This window comes from Thamnophis sirtalis, unplaced genomic scaffold (assembly GCF_051295495.1).
Source record: "Thamnophis sirtalis isolate CommonGarterSnake01/CBP01778 unplaced genomic scaffold, rThaSir2_p1.2 scaffold_7, whole genome shotgun sequence".
NCBI classification, from domain to species: Eukaryota; Metazoa; Chordata; class Lepidosauria; order Squamata; family Natricidae; genus Thamnophis; species Thamnophis sirtalis.
The window spans coordinates 23,863,838-23,882,669 of NW_028261387.1; the positions used below are offsets into that span (position 1 = coordinate 23,863,838).

The following is an 18,832-nucleotide window of genomic DNA, read 5'->3' on the forward strand; positions in this document are numbered from 1 at the left end:
TCTTCAGGCTTCTAAATTGTAAATAGTTAACAGAAATGATTTTTGCCTTAACGCAAGCTTCTGAAAAACAGATCTTTAAAAAAGGAAATGAAAAGCAGTTGACCAGAGAGAAAAGTTTCAAAGTATTTCCCACCTCCAGCGCCTTAAAAATAAAATTTTAAAATCGCTTTCATCGTCCCTGCCTCTATTTTTACAAAATCTTTTAGATCTTTTCAACACGTTGTCTTATGACTATCATTCCAGAATTCACTAGATGAGGTCCTAGGGAAAAAATTGCGAGATCTTCTCGAGTTATGGGAATCCATCCCTCTCTCTTCAAGTTAATTTAAGCAACCTTTTTTTCGGCTTTCCCCCACTGCTATGTGAGACTGACACCAATTGCTGTTGAATAGCTCAGGGAGAGAGAAGGGGAGAGAGGAGGAGGGAGGTGGGTATCATGTGATTCGCTCTCCTGCTCCTTTAAAGCAGCCACATGCACTCGAGGGCCGGCTACAATCACAGCTCTCGGTACGGAGGGAGACAGGTCCGGGCTTTCCCGGGCAATCAGTGCTGAGGTTCCCCTCTTCCTTCCCATCCGTTTGCAGCTTTAACTTTTACAGCTGCCGCCGCCGCCGCCTAGAGTGCAGGAGAGAAAGCACTGCAAAAATGGCTGGGGCAATTATCGAGAACATGAGCACCAAAAAGCTCTGCATTGTTGGCGGGATCTTGCTGATTTTCCAAGTCGTCGCCTTTCTAGTCGGGGGTCTGATAGGTAAGTGTTTCAAAAGCAAACTTTTTTCTCTTCTTCCTCGCCTTTCTCCGACTCGGGCTTCACCCCTTATCTGTTTGGATACTTGTTACTGTATCCCTGGCTTGCTTCTATGATCTCATTTGCCCTGCTATTGTAGTTAAGAAAACAGCGCGCCACGGGCCTCTTTGTGACCACTGCGGTCTAGGGCCGCAAGCAAAGGAAGGCAGGGCGTCGTCGAAAAAGTTTAGGACAGAGGGAGGTTTGCCACGGCTTTAGGATCTGCTTCACGGAAACAAACGGCAGGATGACCCTCTAAGCATGGTGACTCAGTTGGTTAAACCCCTTGGTGTGGAAAAGTTGATCAGTCCCTTTATTTCTCGCGCGCGCGCGTGCCCCCCCCCCCCCCAAAAAAATCCGCCTTTACGCCAACTCGGCTGCAAGAAGGATCTTTAATTTCCTTCAAAGAAAAAATGGAACCGTTCCAACCCACGAAAGGCATGTTCCGGCATTGTATCCCACTTAATGGGTCTTTGCTTTCTTCCTTTTTTCTCTGGAGCACTGCGTGATTTTCCTTAGGCAGCCTCTCTTTAGATTGGATTTCAGAGTCTTAAGGGCGGGGAAGGGTTTAGCAGAATGGGAGGAGGAAGTGCAGGAGGAAAGAGTCAGGGATGCCTTCCCCCTCCAGGGAGAGAGAAGAGTTTTGCTTTTGACTTTTTTAAATTCCCCATCCCTTCCCACTGAAAGTCTTGTGGCTTCTTTTGATGTTGCCTGGACTTCCTCTGTGAGACTATTGAGGAGAAAGCTTCAGAAATGTACATTGTGATTTTGAGGTTAGTTTCTTTCTCCCTCTCAGCTACATAACCTACGCTGCTGGCTGCCTTAAACGAAAATAAAACATAAATCTTAATAGATTACCTCATGAGAATTAGGAATGTGAGAACACATCCTAAAGATACAGGAAAGGGTTTCTTAAGTCTCTTCTTTCAAACATGTAAAACCTTTTATTGCCCCAGTTTCAAGGCCCAGGTAGGTCTTAAAATTCCTCTATAGAAGTCCTAAAACAAATGAAATCTATGCTAGCCACAATGTTGACTATTTAATCCTTTTTTTGCAGTTTGGACTCAGAGCCACTATTTTGTCATCCACTTTCTAGTCTTAGACATGAATCATTCAATTCGGTATGTCATAGATAAAATAGCTACAGCACATATATGCTGGATGGGCTTCATTTGTTTCACAAATACTACGTCTCTGTTGGTTTTAAATTGAAAACCACTAGCCAAATATTCTCTGGAGAAACAGTGCCGGTTCATGGGAAAAGGAGAAATAGCTTCCCCAGGAAATCTGTTTCCTGAATATTCTCAGGGAAAATGGGAAACATTCTATTTTATGGTAACATTTAAATACATGGCCTTCAATTGAAAGGTTTTGTGATGTAAATGTTAAGGGTGACTTAAATCTGTTTTGGTATTGTTCTTTATCAGTGTGAAATTCTTTGCATGCTGCCAGGTCTTTGCATACTGCTAAGGTTTTTCTAAGACTAGACTGTGAGTTTGCCAGACACCAAACTAGCTGTAATGGGCAAACAGACATGTTGCAACACATTTCAGCCAGCTTTTTGTCTCAGACCAGACCAGCATGCTTGCACTGTGCATTTGATTGTGCAGTCATTTTACCTAGGCATAATTTAGGGATAGGGGAAAAATCTACTGTATCCTAATGCATTGTGTTACTTTGAAGCAAGAGTGTTGTTTTGATACTCAGATTTTGCATTTTTCTGAAATACATACAGATTGCATTTATTCATCTGCATGTTTGTGGTTCTTTTGAATATTGAGCTTTGCAGATAAAATGTCTTGGAGTATTAAGTTATGAGTCACTTTTAAAGCACTTCATTTTATACAACTGAATTTAATCTTTGAGAAAACAGTACAGTGCCTTAAAGAGATTCCTTGTGTTGGGGTGTGTGCGGAAGTGCACATTTCTTTTGTAAATATAATGGTTAGATATTTTTGAAAGAACTTCCAGTAGTGACTTCTATGTGTGTGTGTTTTTTTTAATGTGCAGATGTGCATGCCTTTTTTCTTTTCCCATGGTATAAATAAACTCAAAATCATATGGTATTCAGACTTCCTGCTGTGATGTCCCATAATGCATTGCAAAATCTGTATTGAGTGTTATATTCAAATCATGGAAGCTTTTACTATATACGGCTACAACACAGTCATAGCTGAAGCTTGAAAAAGCAATAGCTGTCTTTTCTGTGGTATATGGAGTCATCCAAAAAATGTGCTCCTGTTATTACATCATCTTTTTCAAAGTCAAGCTTGGTTCAATTAAGCATTTTAAATAGATGAAGTAGGTTTTTTTAAAGTTCTGTTTGCTTTCGTACTAAACAGGTTTTCATGGCCGTTTATGAATCAATATAGTCAAATTTAAAAGTAGTGAAAACTGTTAGGAAAGCATATTTTTCTGCAATTAAGTTTACAAAAATTGGCAGTTGATAAATGAAACAGCAGTTATCCACCCAGGCCCAGATCTTTGCAAATAAAAGAAAAACAGTGTTGATCTGTCTTCTAAAGAAGATGAGTGAGCAGATTTGGTAAGCCTTCCTTGGCAAGAAACTGTACAGTGAGGCTTCCATTACTGAAAAATCCATATTCATAATAGTCATCAATATGAAGATTTATTATATTTGCAACTCTCTGTGGAAAAAGGTAACCAATTAATCATTGATTTTTAGATCTGTCAATGATCAAATTACCTAACCTTATTACTTTATAGACCAGGATATAAATATCCCAAAGTAGCCATTGGGAATTCATGTTGCTGGTCAGTGTTGTAAATGTGATGTGGTATGGACAGCTATGGTTTTTTAAAAAATAATTATATTTTGAAGTAATGGATCCCATTATTTTGATGTGATTTCCAGAACTGATTAATTAAAATTGTTGGTCTTGCTTTTCTCTGTTTAACATGTATCTAAACCCTAATTCAGACATTCCATTTCTAATCCAGTTTCTTTTTTAAAGATCTGGCATGTACGTGGTACCCATATACTTCCAATGCAATGTGAAATTCCCTCACTTTTAAATTGCAGCTTATTATGATGATTAGTTAATGCTTATTTTCAGGGAACACTCAAACCACAGCTTACTATATCACAGTGTCGATGAAGACATCAGGAGTTGAGCTCAACTTGAAGAAGAATTCAGAGAAGCTAGGAAATCTCATATTAGTTGCAGAGGGAGAAGGACATACTTTTACATGGCACATTCCTAACCCAATAAGTCTGCCTTGCACAAGAAATATAGTTATTGAGCCAGCTATGTAGAATATTTGAAATGAATGACATTTTAATTCAATTTGCATCCTTACATGAATTGACACAAATGTATTTCTCTATTAATCTTTTCCTAGAGACACTTTTCAGAATCTGCAGTTATGGGACATTTCATGATACTACTCTATAACTTATTGGTGATCTTATATCCTAATGGTTATTTTATTAAATTTATTGATCCCACATCTTACTACAAGGTAACTCTGGGCAATTATCGCTATTAGATATGTGGTTTGCTCATAATTTAATGTAACAACATTTATTTACTGTGGAATAATTTATTGTGAAACATGCCACGAATGTGTTTAAGCTGTAGTGGTGAACAGGAATGTATTACATTTCAGATCTGAATATCATTTGGTGGCCTTGTATATTTAAAGATGGTGGTTGTGACATACAGTATATTTTGTCTGTCTAGCACCTGCTGATTTGTTAAACTTTAATAGCCATGACGGCCAGGCATTATGGGAATTGGCATCCAATATATCTGAAGAGCTTGGAAAATAACAGTAGAAATAGTTAACCACAGGAAGCAGCAGCTGTTTTCATAACTTCCAACCTTCTTGCTTTATTCCATTTCTACTAAGATTGAGCTGGGAACTTGGCATCTTATTTCTGGCTTCTTTGGGAGAAGTATCATAGTAAAAACATTATGAAAAGAATGTCCATAATTATTTAACCACTCCCATGGCTGGGAAAGCCAAAGAGAATCACTCGCTGGTATCAAATTCTAGCTCATCATGAAGGCAAATGTATTATAGATGTGGGATAGATTGCATTATACCCATATTATTTGAATTTGGTTTTGTCTTTTTGTTTACAGTCAGAAAGGGTGCACTTTCTGCAGTGAACTGCTTAATTTTTATGTGCAATCCTTCTCTTTGTAGTTGTCTAGAAATATGCATAAAGATTAGAAAAAAAAGATTCCTGAATTTGAACCTAAAATATTATTGCTACTTGTTTTTTAAAAAAAATTCCTGCTATGAAGATGTAGATTAAGATCTCACTAGAAAATTCCAGTGCTCAGAAACAGCTTGCAAATTTAGATTTAAAAACTTGCAGCTATAAGGCCTTTTACATGGCAGCTACATTAACTGATTAATCTCAAATACGTAATTGTCATGATAAAGAGGCTAGGAAGCCAAAATGATGATAACCATGTTGGAAAATAAATCTAAAGCAAATGTAAATACTGAGAACAATAACCTCATTTAAATTAAAGTTCTTTGCCTGGATTAAGGTTTATGATTAATTTAGGAGAGAAATAACTATCAAAGAATTCCTTTGGGCTTGTCTGAAACTAAAAATCTAACTTTTGTGATGTCTCTATTAAGATGAAAGCTTACATGCACATACCAGAGATGCTTTAGCATTCCTTCAAGGCATAAATGTGCAGACATCTGCCTCTGAGATGATAAATGCTTTCTATCTATAGAAATGGTTTCAATGTTCCAGTTGTTACCTGAAAATCAAACATTTTAAGCTCAGCTATAAAAATTGGCTTCTATTTCAGAGCTGGGCTCTCTTTGCTTTGAATACTATGGGCTCATCATTTTTATTTAGACCTATTTGTGAACTGATTTAATAGCCTGGCTGCAGTAGCAAGACACATGGCTTTTCAAAAGTAAACATTGACAAAAGAAAGGCTTAGGCAAGGTCCAAGCATGTTTTGCTGCAATGAGCCAATTAGCAAACTTTCCGCCTTTTGAAGGTCAGATAGTTACACTATGAAATTTAAATAATTGGTTTTCGGCTATAATCACTGGAGCAGTTAGTAATGGTAAACTTAATACCTAATCATATTTGTGACAGAGAATGATCAGCAGCACTTCCCTTGTGCTCTTTCAGAATGATTTTATCCTTATTGGGGTTTTAAAGAAATTGTGCTACCTCCTGATCCAAGGAAAGGATCACTGAAAGATTTTGTAGTATACTATAAAGATGCAAAAATGAGAAAATACTGATCCTCTTTTGATCCTACTAGTTAAGTAAAAACATTTTTTTAAAACTTCTTGAGTTCTATATCTCTTGGCATGAGTTATTTGAAGGATAGTTACTCTGTGTCTGGTATTGATTTTGCAACTGGCAAACCCAAGATACAGCATATCTGAATTCCACAAGAAAAGTTTTTAAAAATCTAGTTAAGAATGAAATTGTTCCTTAGCAGTACCATATTTCCAAAAGTGATAAAAAGTCAGCAAAACTATGTATGTTGCAGGTGGATATATTACCAGTATGTTAAAGGAAACAAAAGGTGAGGATGCAAACTTGAATGCAGTTGCCAGTTCTCCCAATGATCACAACTGATAGGCTTTTAAATTTCATATCTACATGTTAAATTTTATTTTATTTGCTAGCAAGAAATAAATAGGCTGCTGTTCTTTCTCTTTTTGTATTTATTTACTCCAAGCTACGTTTGTCTTGCTTAGAGAAATATGATTTTTCTGTGTCTCATTTTTATTAGAGGCTTACCTGCTCCTGTCTACCTTCTGTGCAACTACGCTTCTAAATCAAAGCCTACAAACTCTCCATTGCTAAGAAATGGACCATTTCAACTTGTCTCATTTCTTGTATTAATGCCTAGTTCTCTTGGTTGTATGTTTGTGTGTTTGTTTCCATTTATAGCCTGTTCTATTCTGCAGTAGCCTTAGCATGAGCAATACAAGGGACAATAAAATTATAAAGTAGCACCGAAGAAAGCGTAATCAAATCAGACCTTAATGGCTCTATCTTCCACTTTCCTGGTCTTTCTGTATTTTATATAACCTGGAATAGAACATACAGCCCTCAACGTTCATTAATGGGATTTTCTCTTCTGGGGGTGCTTCATAAACCATGAGGCCATGATTTTAGCGCCTTTGATCTTGAAGCAATAAAGAAGATGGTTGCTCTATTACCTTAGGAAAATAAGGCCCTCAATTATGCTGATGACTTGGCTTCGTTGAAATCTTCTGCCCTTGTTACCTGGATATTTTTGTTTTTGTTTCTGAATATCTAAAAAAAAAACCATTTGATAATGAGAAGCATATTAATTTGGACCACAATTTGATTCAGTTATGTACTTTATTTTAGTTATAGTCTTAAGATTCCATATCTTTCAAATCTGTTAACATAGGGATGAAGTTACAATCCTAGGTTTACTCAGATCTTTTGATTTCAGTGACATTTACACAAAAGAGTATATAGGCTTGAAGCCTTTGCTATACAAAATCTAGCAAAAAAACATCTGCTAACTTTCAGAATAAATAAAACTGGTTAGTCAGTAAAAAAATTCGAAAGACTGGGGATGATGGTGATGGTGTTATAATCCAATCCTTCTGAACGGCTTGGGGTTGGTTTAAATGCTACGAATTTAGCAAGCTTTATGTTCCTGGATAATTAAAATCAAGAAAGAAAAAAGTAAAGATGCTAGGCTTGTAAGATGAGAGAGGTAAAGATGATAAATTAGCTTGTTTATTCCTATCCTGCTGTTGAGTTAGTGTAATGAAGCAGAAGGCCTTTGTATGCACTCATTTGGTGGTGATAGCCTCTGCTCAGAAGGGGGTAATTGAATAGAAAAAGAGAATGCTGTTGGAGCATGGGAGCAGTTAACATCACATGAGGTCACTAGGCTTCAGACTTTAATCAGTGTAGACACCATGCAATTGAGATTTTTCTAAAGGATTTGTGGGAGTGTGAATAAGGATCAGAAAATAACACTGAAGGAGCTGAAGAAAATAATGGGCAAAACCTCCTGTAGATATGTTTTAATATCAGGTTGGATATAGCATAAATTTTGAAATGAGATCCTGAATATGTTTAGCTCCACTAATGCTTAATTAGATCACAGTAGTTGTGTCCCCCATGGTTTCCCACAGCTACTACTTATGCGTTGACTTGAAGGAAAATGGTTGAAACTAAGGTCTATTGCTGCATTTTGAATTTTGGAATAAACTGGTTGAAGAAGGCTATTTAGAAGAACCTCCTTTGAATCCATTCAAGAAATCTCCCTAAGCCTTCCCCAATTCCATATATTTATATTAACTCAATTTATATGGCCACGTATCTCAAGTTCATGACTCAGAATGGCTAACAATTAAAATAGCATAAAACAAACAATAAATAGCAACATGCGTATGATGATCCACGGCTGGAATAAAAACTCAATTTCCAATAACAATTCAACAATTGCAAGGACTAGGCCATATCTACAAATTCCCAGAGCTGGTGGCAATGCCTTGAAATAGATCAATGTGGCCAAGAGAACAGAAAATACTCTCATCCTGGGCCCCACCAAATGGCATAATTTCAGTCAGACCAAATGGATGGGTGGACAAAATCAGAGCGAGTCCTCAGCAGTCTTTCAAATAAACCAGCTCCATGCCATAAATGGGTAACCACTGCCTCTTTTAAGACTGCAGAACAACTCTCTTTTAAGAAAAAATTCCCCACCCAGAACCCAACAGTTTCTAAACTGAATGGGAATGGGAAGGAAGGGTGGAAGTCACCCCAGTTTCTAAAACAGCATTGGCTGTCAATTCAGTTTTATTTCAGTCAATAATCAGTGATCTGTCTTCACTCATGTTGTCAAAGTCAGGTGTAAAAAGTCAAACATCTTACTCTTAAGCATCTATAGCAGTGGTGGGTTGCAGGCGGTACGGCCTGGTACGGGCATATCAGAGCCTGCCCGGAGCACCGGGTACCGTTCCGGTATGGTGCCTGCCTGCACTCCTTACCTGTCTTTAAATTCTTTGGCGTTTACGTGCAGCTGGAGCATCGCAGAGGTGTTGCTGGATGGTAAGACACATCCGTGCGCTGCGAGCATTCATGGCAGTGACATGCAGGCAGGGGAGGCAGAGCCTCACCACTGTCATCATGAAAATGTAAAAGGAAAAAGGCTGAGCTAGTTGCTGCCAAGAGTCACAGTGGATGACTCTACTTAGTGCTTAACTGTTTAAAAAAGCCTCTAAAGTCTGACTTTATGATCACTCTAGCAGAATTAATCAAGGGTTAAAAGCCGAAAAATTCCTTATGTAGATGAGGCATGTGGTTCTCTTGCCTCTCCTGCAGAGGGCGTTTTATAGAGAATTTTTTAAACAGTTAAGCAGAGTCATCCATGGCGACTCTAGCAGCAACTAGCCCAGCCTGACCTCAGCTCTTGCCTTTTTCCTTTTACATTTTTACATTTTCATGATGGCAGGCAAGAACAGAGTTGAAATCCTCTGTGAAACAGCTGGAAAAGGTATATGGGTCAGAGGGAGGGGGAGGAATTCAAAATTAATCCTCCTGGTGCAACTTTGTGTGTGTGTATGTGTGTGTGTTTGTTTCTTCACTCACACAAACTCTCAGTTTGAGAGAGAGTGTGTTTGAGTGAAGAGAGGGAAGGGGGTAGGAGAGGCAGGAAGGGCAGCCTGCCAGCTCAGGTGGGCAAAAGTCACTTTATTTCGCCCACCTCTGTGTCTGTGGCAGCCCGCCAGCAGAGGCGGGTCTTTTGCCCACCTCTGCTGGCAGGCTGCCGCTTTCTTTTGCCTGCCTCTGTGTCCGTGGCAGCCTGCCAGCAGAGGCAGGTCTTTTGCTCACCTCTGCTGGCGGACTGCTACTTTCTTTTGCCCGCCTCTGGTTCTGCGGCAGCCCACTACAAAGGCGGGCAAAAGAAAGCAGCAGCCTGCTTGAGCTGCCCGCCTCTGTGTCCACGGCAGCCACGGACAGAGGTGGGCAAAAGAAAGCGGCAGGCACCCGGCATCCTCCACATGAATCAGTGATATACGGTGAGGTTTATGGCTGGTGAGGCAGTCCTCTCCCCCAACACCCCACTGTCTAAAGCACTTTCTTTCGCCCACCTGTCAGAACTCAGGCGGGCGAAAGAAAGAAAGCGCTTTAGACAGTGGGGTGTTGCGGGAGAGGACTGCCTCACCAGCCTAAACCTCACCGTACGTCACTGATTCATGTGGAGGATGCTGGGCGCCTGCCGCTTTCTTTTGCCCACCTCTGTGTCCGTGGCTGCCGATTGTTCATTCCATAGGGCTAGAGCAGCTACAGAGAAGGCCCTCCCCCTGTGGGTTGCCAGCCAACATTGACCGGCAGATGGAATCCGGAGGAGGCCTAGTCTGTGCGATCTAATAAGTCTCTGGGAGGTAACTGGCAGGAGGCGGTCTCTCAGGTAGCCAGGTCCGATACCATGTAGGGCTTTAAAAGTAACGACTGGCACCTTGAAGCGTGTCCGGAGACCAATGGGAAGCCAGTGCCGCTCGCGGAGGATAGGTGTAACATGGGTGTACCTAGGCGCACCCACAATCGCTCGCGCGGCTGGACTAGTTGAAGTCTTCGAACACTCTTCAGGGGCAGCCCCATGTAGAGCTTATTGAGCAGGGTTAAAAGACCAGCTAATTGAGTAGTGATACAAGTGTGTGCATAAGACAAAACAAAAAGCAGACTGTGTAGGAAATAATTGGCATTTTGAGAATCACATGGCTATTTTGTATGGCAAGCTACAACCTTATTCTGTTGTGTTATGTGATTCTGAAATTTTACCTGAATAGATTTAGCAGCAAATTAAATCACTTAGGACACACACACACACACACACACACACACACACACACACACACCCCATTATGTTGTATTGGATCCATAGGTTAGGGCTGTCTCACTCACCTTGATGCAACTAGATTGAATTCCAAGAATATCTGTCTAGGGAGCCTTTGGTGCTCTCTGAGCTTGGTGGTCTTCTTGCAGATGTTTTGCTGCCTAATTAGTGAACATCTTCATGCTAGATGAAAGCTAGGTTTGTTCTCTGTTTATATACAGTAGCTTGTCATGTCAGTGTTGTCGGGAGTGCCTCTATCAGTAGGAAAAAAAATGGCTTATAAGTTGTAGGATTGCAGGGTACTTCTAATAAATATTGCTTTATTAGCCTATTATTGCACTAGAAACTTTCATGGACACCAAAAGGAATAATAAACGGAGAAAGATGGAGTGTATATATATATATATATATATATATATATATATATATATATATATATATATATATATATATATATATATATATATATATATATATATATATATATATATATATATATATATATATATATATATAAAATATTTGTGTCATTGACAGTTTCTGGCTAAGCTTGGTCACTAATAATAGGTGATAGATATTTACAGTTCCCTTTTGCCTTTTCAGAACCTTCTAAGAGCAGAGACTTGCCTGTCAACATTTTTTGTAGCCTACTAGTCCAGGTCTTTGAGCCAAGTTTGCACTAAATCAAGATACTTTGAGGGGCTTGATGCTTTGTGTGAATTGAGCTATCTGTGCATTATTTAACAAATTATATTGAATGTACAAATTATGCTGACTATGGTATATTGACACCACTCATAGAAATAGAAAAGTCAAGAAATATTACCTAAGTGAGTGTGAAATTTCAGTCAGTGAATAGTTTGCTTATTTCATCCTGTAACATTGATGTTTTATATGAAACTTTTTTGGTAATTTGATACTTAAGAAATGCTATTTTGTAAACGGCCAAATTTATTTGATTTATTTCTTGTCTCATTCGGGAGCTCAGGGCAATTATCATGGTGCTCCTTCATTTTGTCCTGCATCCCCCCCCCCCACTTCCACAACAACCCTGTAAGTTATATTGGGCTGAGAGACAGTGGTTGATCAAATTCATCCAGTTAGCTTTTTTTTCTTATGTATTTTGTGAATGCTAAAATGCTTAATGTACGAATTTTGTTTGTTTGTTTTTCAGCTCCAGACCCTACTGCTGCTGTGCCTTATGTGGCAGCAAAGTGCATAGACTTACAGAAAGACCATCGTAAGACCAAATGGTTTATACCATGGGGACCTGAGCAATGTAATAAACTCAGAGACTTGGATGAAGCTGTGAACAGACAAATAGAAGCGAATAACATTGTGTTCGCCATTCACATACCACTTCCAAATAATGAGATGAGTCCCTGGTTCCAATTTATTCTCTGCATTTTGCATATGGACATTGCTTTCAAGAGTAACAATCAAATTAGTAAGTAGCAAAAGGCGTTTCTAAGTTAATGAAAGTTAATGGAATAACTGTAAAATAAATGGGATTGGAAATTAGTTAAGTGTCCAAAATTTCAATGAAGAGTGACTATATTTCTGCCAAGCACAGAAAATGAGGAGCCAAAATGATTCAAATGAATACAGGTTTATTGCTTGCTAACTAATTTTTTACAAGAAGGAATTGCTAACAGTCAAAATGAATTTGCAGTCATTTTGGACTCTTGATAAGAGTAAATGGAATTCAAGGTGGGCTGAACTTAGATCTCGAGGGCATGAAGGGACTGGAAAGTGATGACATGCTTGACCCCTCCCTTGAGCTCAGCCTGGTCATCTATAATTTCATTATAATGGTCATTATATATGATCTGTCTTTTCAATCTCTTAGAAATAAGGAGGATATGGTAAATCCATTCCTATTGTCTTAACCATCAGTATATACAGTAGTTAATAACATGGTTATCTGGTAATATCAAAATATTTGTCCAAGTCAGATTAATATATGTAAAGTAAATTTGAAATACATTTTTTCAGTAATCATAGTTTAAATCCATTGAATTTTTTTCATACATTATGATTATCTCTCACTGTATAATTAAAATGGGGATCTCCAGTTCTTTATTCCAGGCAATATTTGATATTTCCATATAGAATTAATTTATTGACAATAAGTATTTATAACAACTAATGGTGGGCTTTTAGTCTCATATCATTTAGTAATCATTTCTAATAAATACAGGTATTTATGACCTTGACTTATGAGCACAATTGAGCCCCAACTATATTTCTGTTGTTAAGCTAGACATTTGTTAATGGGTTCTGGCTCATTTTATGACTTTTCTTTCCACAGTTGTTAAATGAATTACTGAATTGTCAAGTTAGTAACCTGGTTGTTAAGTAAATCTGACTTCCCTGCAACTTTGCTTTACAGAAGGTCACAAAACATGACCCCGAGACACTGCAACAGTCATAAATATGAGTCAGTTGCCAAGCAGCTGCATTTAGATCATATGACCATAGGGATGCTGCAACAGTTATAAGTGTGAACAAGGGTGATAAATTACTTTATTAAGTGCTGTTGTAACTTTGAACAGTCACTAAATGAATTGTTATAAGTCAAGGATTACCTATAAGGTGTCTCTGCAATAGAAATGTCACTGATTCAAATCAATATGTGACAGAAATTGTAAAATATTGCCAGTTTTTAAAAAACGTATTTTTTCTATAACACAGAATGTAATAAAAATTGTCATGTCCTTTATGCTCTCTGAGCTTAGTTATTTGTTTGCAGATGTTACCTGATTTGATAGTATCATCAGCATCATTGACTTCACAGTTCAACCCTGTTACGTTCTCTTCAATTGGAGTAATATAATCTCATTATCATTCAATAAATCACAGTATCAATTCAAATGTTCCAAAAAACCAGACTTTTTATGAATTTTAATTGGCTTATCCCATAATATCAGTTTAACATAAGCAAATGGATAAAAATGGGTTTTCCACAAACAGTACTCTATAATCTTTGAATTGAAATAATGGTGTTAGAAGCTAATATTCTGTCCAATTAACTAAATATATAAATATTCCAAGTAAAGTTTATAGTAAATGAAGCCTTTTTAAGATTTAGTTCTAGTAAAACATTATACGTAGTGATTTAACTTAAGATCTACATACATACCATCTTTGTCTTAACAATTGCATTTTCCAGGAATATATGAAACATTAAAGAACTACACATGATAATATAGGTTAAAATTCAACAGCTACTTTAATTTCAAATTCAATCAGTCAGCAAGCATTGAGATGCTTGTGGGATTTCCTTTTAAAACTTGCAAGGAATATGTGGGTTCCAGAGAGATTAATTGGGGTGATAATTGTTTAAAAATTGATAGTTTGCAACTAATGCTGGCCAAAATAATCATAACTTCCAAATTCATTTGATATCAGAAGTTTTCCTTTGTGACTGTGATTTTGTTCTTGCAGTCAATAGCCATGAAGGTGAAAGTCATTTGAGATCATTCTTGGCTTGCTTTTCTTCTCTAATTTCCTCCCTAATATTTCTGCCTTGCCTTTGCCACCTCTAGATGGCAAATGAAAGTATCAGTTGGCCTGATTCCAAGCCAGTATTTATTCTTAAGAGCCTTTTTATTTTGTAGGCTTTAAGCATCATCCAATATGTTGCTTTTCCTAAGCCTTATCCCTTACTAATTTGCATTAACATTAGGTAATAACTGGCAGTGAGTTTGATTGTTTGAAAATGGCTTTAGCTTTTTATCTTAACTATAGAAATTTAACATTGTCTGTACTCAGTACTGGCCAGGAAATGCTTGGTTATTATGTAATTTCCATTCTTGAAGATGTACCATAGACCTTGACTGGCATTCACCAGCACATTTATAGAGCTATAGTAGAAAGGGGATTTGGACTTGATGTAAACCCTGGCTCCTGTATTATTAAGTAGCCCAACTGAAAAAAGTCTATGCTGACTGCTTGCAAAATACCCATATAGGGGATTTTTTAGGTCAGGCTTCCCCATCATAGGCGCTGTCTAAGGGCATATATCATTTTGAAGATTTAAGAGGATACCAAGTTGTGGCTTCAGGTTCTATTGTATTCATTTATTTATGAAATGTATATGCTGCTTCAGTCTTGAAGGACATATAAGCGGTACACAAGTCAACTGACACAACCAATATAAATAATACAAAATGCAGTAAGATCTAAGAAATTGTATCAATCCCTTTTGGCTATGACCTTCATCTGTTTTTTCACCAAGAGCTATGAATCAAGGAGGATATCCAAACTGTTGATCTATTCTCGGTGAGAAAACACAACCTAATTAAAATCCAAAGATCATATCATCCCAGAATCAGAAATCTTGCTTCATATGACCTTGTTTTTCCACTCTAGATCCTGACAGCTTTCAGGATAGGAATTCTACCACATTCCTATTTGGCCTGGATTGGAAATACATAACTAGGTTACAGAATAACAGAGTTAGAAGAGACCTTGGAGTTCTTCTAGTGATTAGAATCTAATCCAACCCCCTGCACAGGCAGGAAACCCTATACCATTTCAGACAACTGATTAATTGTTCTAACTGTCAGGAAACTTCTTAGTTCTAGGTTGCCTTTCTCCTTGATTAGTTTCCATCCATTGCTTCTTGTCCTGCCCGCAGGTGCTTTGGAGAATAGCTTGACTTTTCTCCAAAGCACCTGAAGAAGCAATGGAAGGAAACTATTCAAGGAGAGAAGCAATCTAGAGGACTAAGAATAAATTTCCTGGCAGAACAATTATTCAGTGGAACAACTTATCTCCAGAAGCTGTGGATGCTCCAACCCTGGAGGTTTTTAAGAAGAGATTGGACAACCATTTGTCTGAAATGGTATAGGGCAGAGATCTTCAAACTTGGCAACTTTAAGACTTGTGGACTTCAACTCCCAGAATTCTTCATAATTACAACTGAAATATGCTAATGTGTGAGTCAAGTTGAAAGTTGACAGATTTCCAAAGCAGAAATTTATTTGGATTTGTCATAGATTTTAAATTCTTCTAATCGTTAATTTTATATTTCTGATGTACTTTTGTTACCATGCTGTAATTTGGCTTGGGATGCATTATAAAAATATATAAAAGAAAAGTGTGCATATTTATGTAAATACTTAGTTTACATAACATGTATATAGGCTGCCTAATTTTGACTATGAGAACCAAAATTAAATGAGCTTTTTTTTTTTTTTTGGCCAAATTATCTACTGGAATGCTTTTAGGAAATAAATATTAAATACAATGTTTTTCTCTGATAGGATTAAAGTTTATGATCCAGGATAGTTGTATTAGCAATATTTGAGTTCACTTTTTCAAAAAAACATAATTCAGTAGTCTTCTAATTTTAGTAAGATTCAATGGGAGCCAGAGGAGTCATACAGATTCTATTATCTATAAGGCTGTACAACATTCTTTGCATTCCTGTATCTGCTTTTTCTCCCTAATCCTTTACTAATTTGACTTTCAATACATTCTCTCATTTTTTTTTCCTTTCTATTCTTAGGCAATGCAATCAGAAACCTAGTCCTAAAATATCTGCCATAATTTTTTGCTTCCAATTGTTTCCTGGTGGGCAGAGTTATTTTGGCATTTGACATTCGGATTTGGAGAGGGTGTGTATAGGAACATATAACATTCCTGGGGGACACCAATGGAATAAAAATGGGTTCACTGACTCACTTACGTGACTCAGTCCATTTGCTTTCTTCGGCCAATACCCCTGGGCTGATTTGAGTCACAAAATGAACATGATGGGAAACTGAAGTCACCAATCTACCTAAATTTAATTCCTGGGTTTTTGTTTATTTTGCACAGTGCTGAAATTCAGCAATGATGTGAGTAATAATGTTGAATTGTTATAAAATCATCATTTAATGAGCAGACGTTTTTTTGATGGTGGCCTAAAATCCAATTCTTGGTAGGATTTCTTCAAAAATATATTGGGATGGGTGGGTTGTTCCAGATAATGCAAATTCTAAAATACATCTTACAGATGTTTGTGACCTTGAGGAGTGCTGGGTTTTTCTTTCCCCTGGATATTATTTATTATGCAGGCTTATGGAAATTAAGTCTTTCTTCTGGCTGAATATTGTATTTCACTTAGCTACTGCTATGAATAAAATTAGTGTAATATTTAAATGCATGAATCAATTATCTTTGTGCAAGCATTAGATTGACACAAAGAAAAAGATTGTTCAGCAGAATATTCCCCCCCTCCTTTTTAAGTATTAAGCAGAAGAACGAACAACTTCTTGAAATGAAGCCAGCTCATTGTGAGAGCTTGTTCTGGCAAGGTCAGAAGCAAATTGCTTAAGACCCAGGTAGTCTGTTACAGTACTGTAATAAGACATAAATAGAAATTGTTCCTACTGCCCCAAAGTGGGAAGCTACACCTCATAAGCAGGAGAAAGAGGCCCTAGAATTGAACATTGATTTTACTATAAATATTGTATTTTAAATTTGGCAATCGCTTGAATCAATCCTTCCTTCCTTCCCTCCTTCCTTCCTTCCTTCCTTCCTTCCTTCCTTCCTTCCTTCCTTCCTTCCTTCCTTCCTTCCTTGGTGGTTGCCCAACTCACTCCAAATATTGTACATCGTTATCTCTTTGCAGTCTTTGTCAATATACTTTTTAAAAAAAACCTGGAGGAAACTACTTAACTCATAGAAGTGATTAACATCTAATTTTAAATAGTGGTAACAGTTGAACATTTGGAAGCCCCTTTTATTTTCTTATTTTGAGGTTGCCAAACTGAATTCAGTTTTTGTTCCAATGCAGCACCAAGTCACAATTTGCACAACTCCCATGAAAAAAAATACACTCTATGAAAAATATTGACTGTCTTCCAGCAATAATACAGCTGCTGAAAGAGCTTAGTCATCCAGGCAGCGGATGGAATTCTGAAAGGAAATACTTGTATGCAGGAACCTGACATTTGACTAGATGGGACCATGAAGCAGAACTAAACTGGGGAGAAGTGCTAGAGAGACTAAAGGGAGAATCCCAATTTTCTACAAAAGAAATCCCCTATTTGGGCATGGCTAAAAAAGGATAATTCCAAAACAAGATTGTAAAATATTTGGAAAGTTATCTTTTCAGGGAATAAAGACTTTAGTGTTCTTTTATTCATTATTCCCGTAATTGTATTTTCAGTTCCAATTTTCTTGCTCCAATAATTTAGACTAAATTCAGAGGGAAGTTTGCTATTTTACCTTAACAACATGGGGCTTGCTTTGTGAGAGTTGACTGTCGTGATTGTACATGTCTGGAATTGCAGAGTCACCTTTTGTTACTTGTTAACATCCCAGATTTCTATTATATTCTCTCAAATATTGTTTTTTTTAAAATTGAGAAGCTTTAATAAATTTTACAAATATTTCCCCTTCCCTCCCCCCACCCCAATCCTCCCTCCCCCCAACTTCCCAGAGCAAAATACAGGGTATAAGCATTTAACAATCATACACTAACATAAGCCAACTAACTATAGCATCTTACCTCCCTCTTGTATTTTAACTCCCCTTTTATTAAATTAAAATTAGATAAATTATAAATTATAACATTCCTTGTTCATTCATAAGTTAATTGAAATTTTCATAGTCCAATATTTATTTTGAATGTAATCAATCCATCTTCTCCATTCCAACTTATATTTCTCATCTGAATGGTCCTTCAAATATGCTGAGATTTTGGCCATCTCTGCTAAATTTACTACTTTTAACGTCCATTCTTGAATAGTGGGCAATTCTTCCTTCTTCCAGTACTGCGCCACCAACAATCTTGCTGTCGTTATTAAGTTCAGAATCAAATTAGTCTCTATAACTGTACAGTCTGTGAGTATACCTGCAAGAACAACTGAGGAATAAACTTTATCCTCTTTTTAAGAATATTTTGAATAATCCACCATATTTTTATCCAAAATGCTTTAACTTTTTTACAAGTCCACCATACATGATAATACGTAGCATCAACACAACCACATCTCCAACATTTGGGTTGTAAATTCGGGTACATACAAGCTTTTTGGGATCTAGATGCCATCTATAAAGCATCTTATAAAAATTCTCTCTCAAGTTTTGAGCTTGCCTAAATTTTACATTTCTTACCCAAATCTTTCCCCATGTTTCCATCATTATTTGTTCTTCAAAGTTTTGTGCCCATTTTATCATACAATCTTTAACTAACTCT

At 37.2% G+C, this 18,832-nt stretch overlaps 1 protein-coding gene across 2 annotated transcripts in view; it reads left to right on the forward strand.

Moving 5' to 3' along the window:
• The first annotated feature begins 441 nt into the window (after nucleotides 1-441).
• The window catches only part of WLS (Wnt ligand secretion mediator), a 42,966-nt gene continuing 24,575 nt past the window's right edge, over nucleotides 442-18,832 (forward strand). Inside the window, exons 1-2 of one of the 2 annotated variants that reach the window (XM_087719489.1) lie at nucleotides 442-751; nucleotides 11,813-12,085. In XM_087719489.1, the coding sequence (XP_087575615.1) occupies nucleotides 646-751; nucleotides 11,813-12,085 (379 nt within the window). In that variant the 5' untranslated portion in view covers nucleotides 442-645. Of the gene's footprint in view, nucleotides 752-933; nucleotides 1,052-11,812; nucleotides 12,086-18,832 lie in introns of those variants that run through there. The other variant, XM_087719490.1, reaches the window with a different exon arrangement.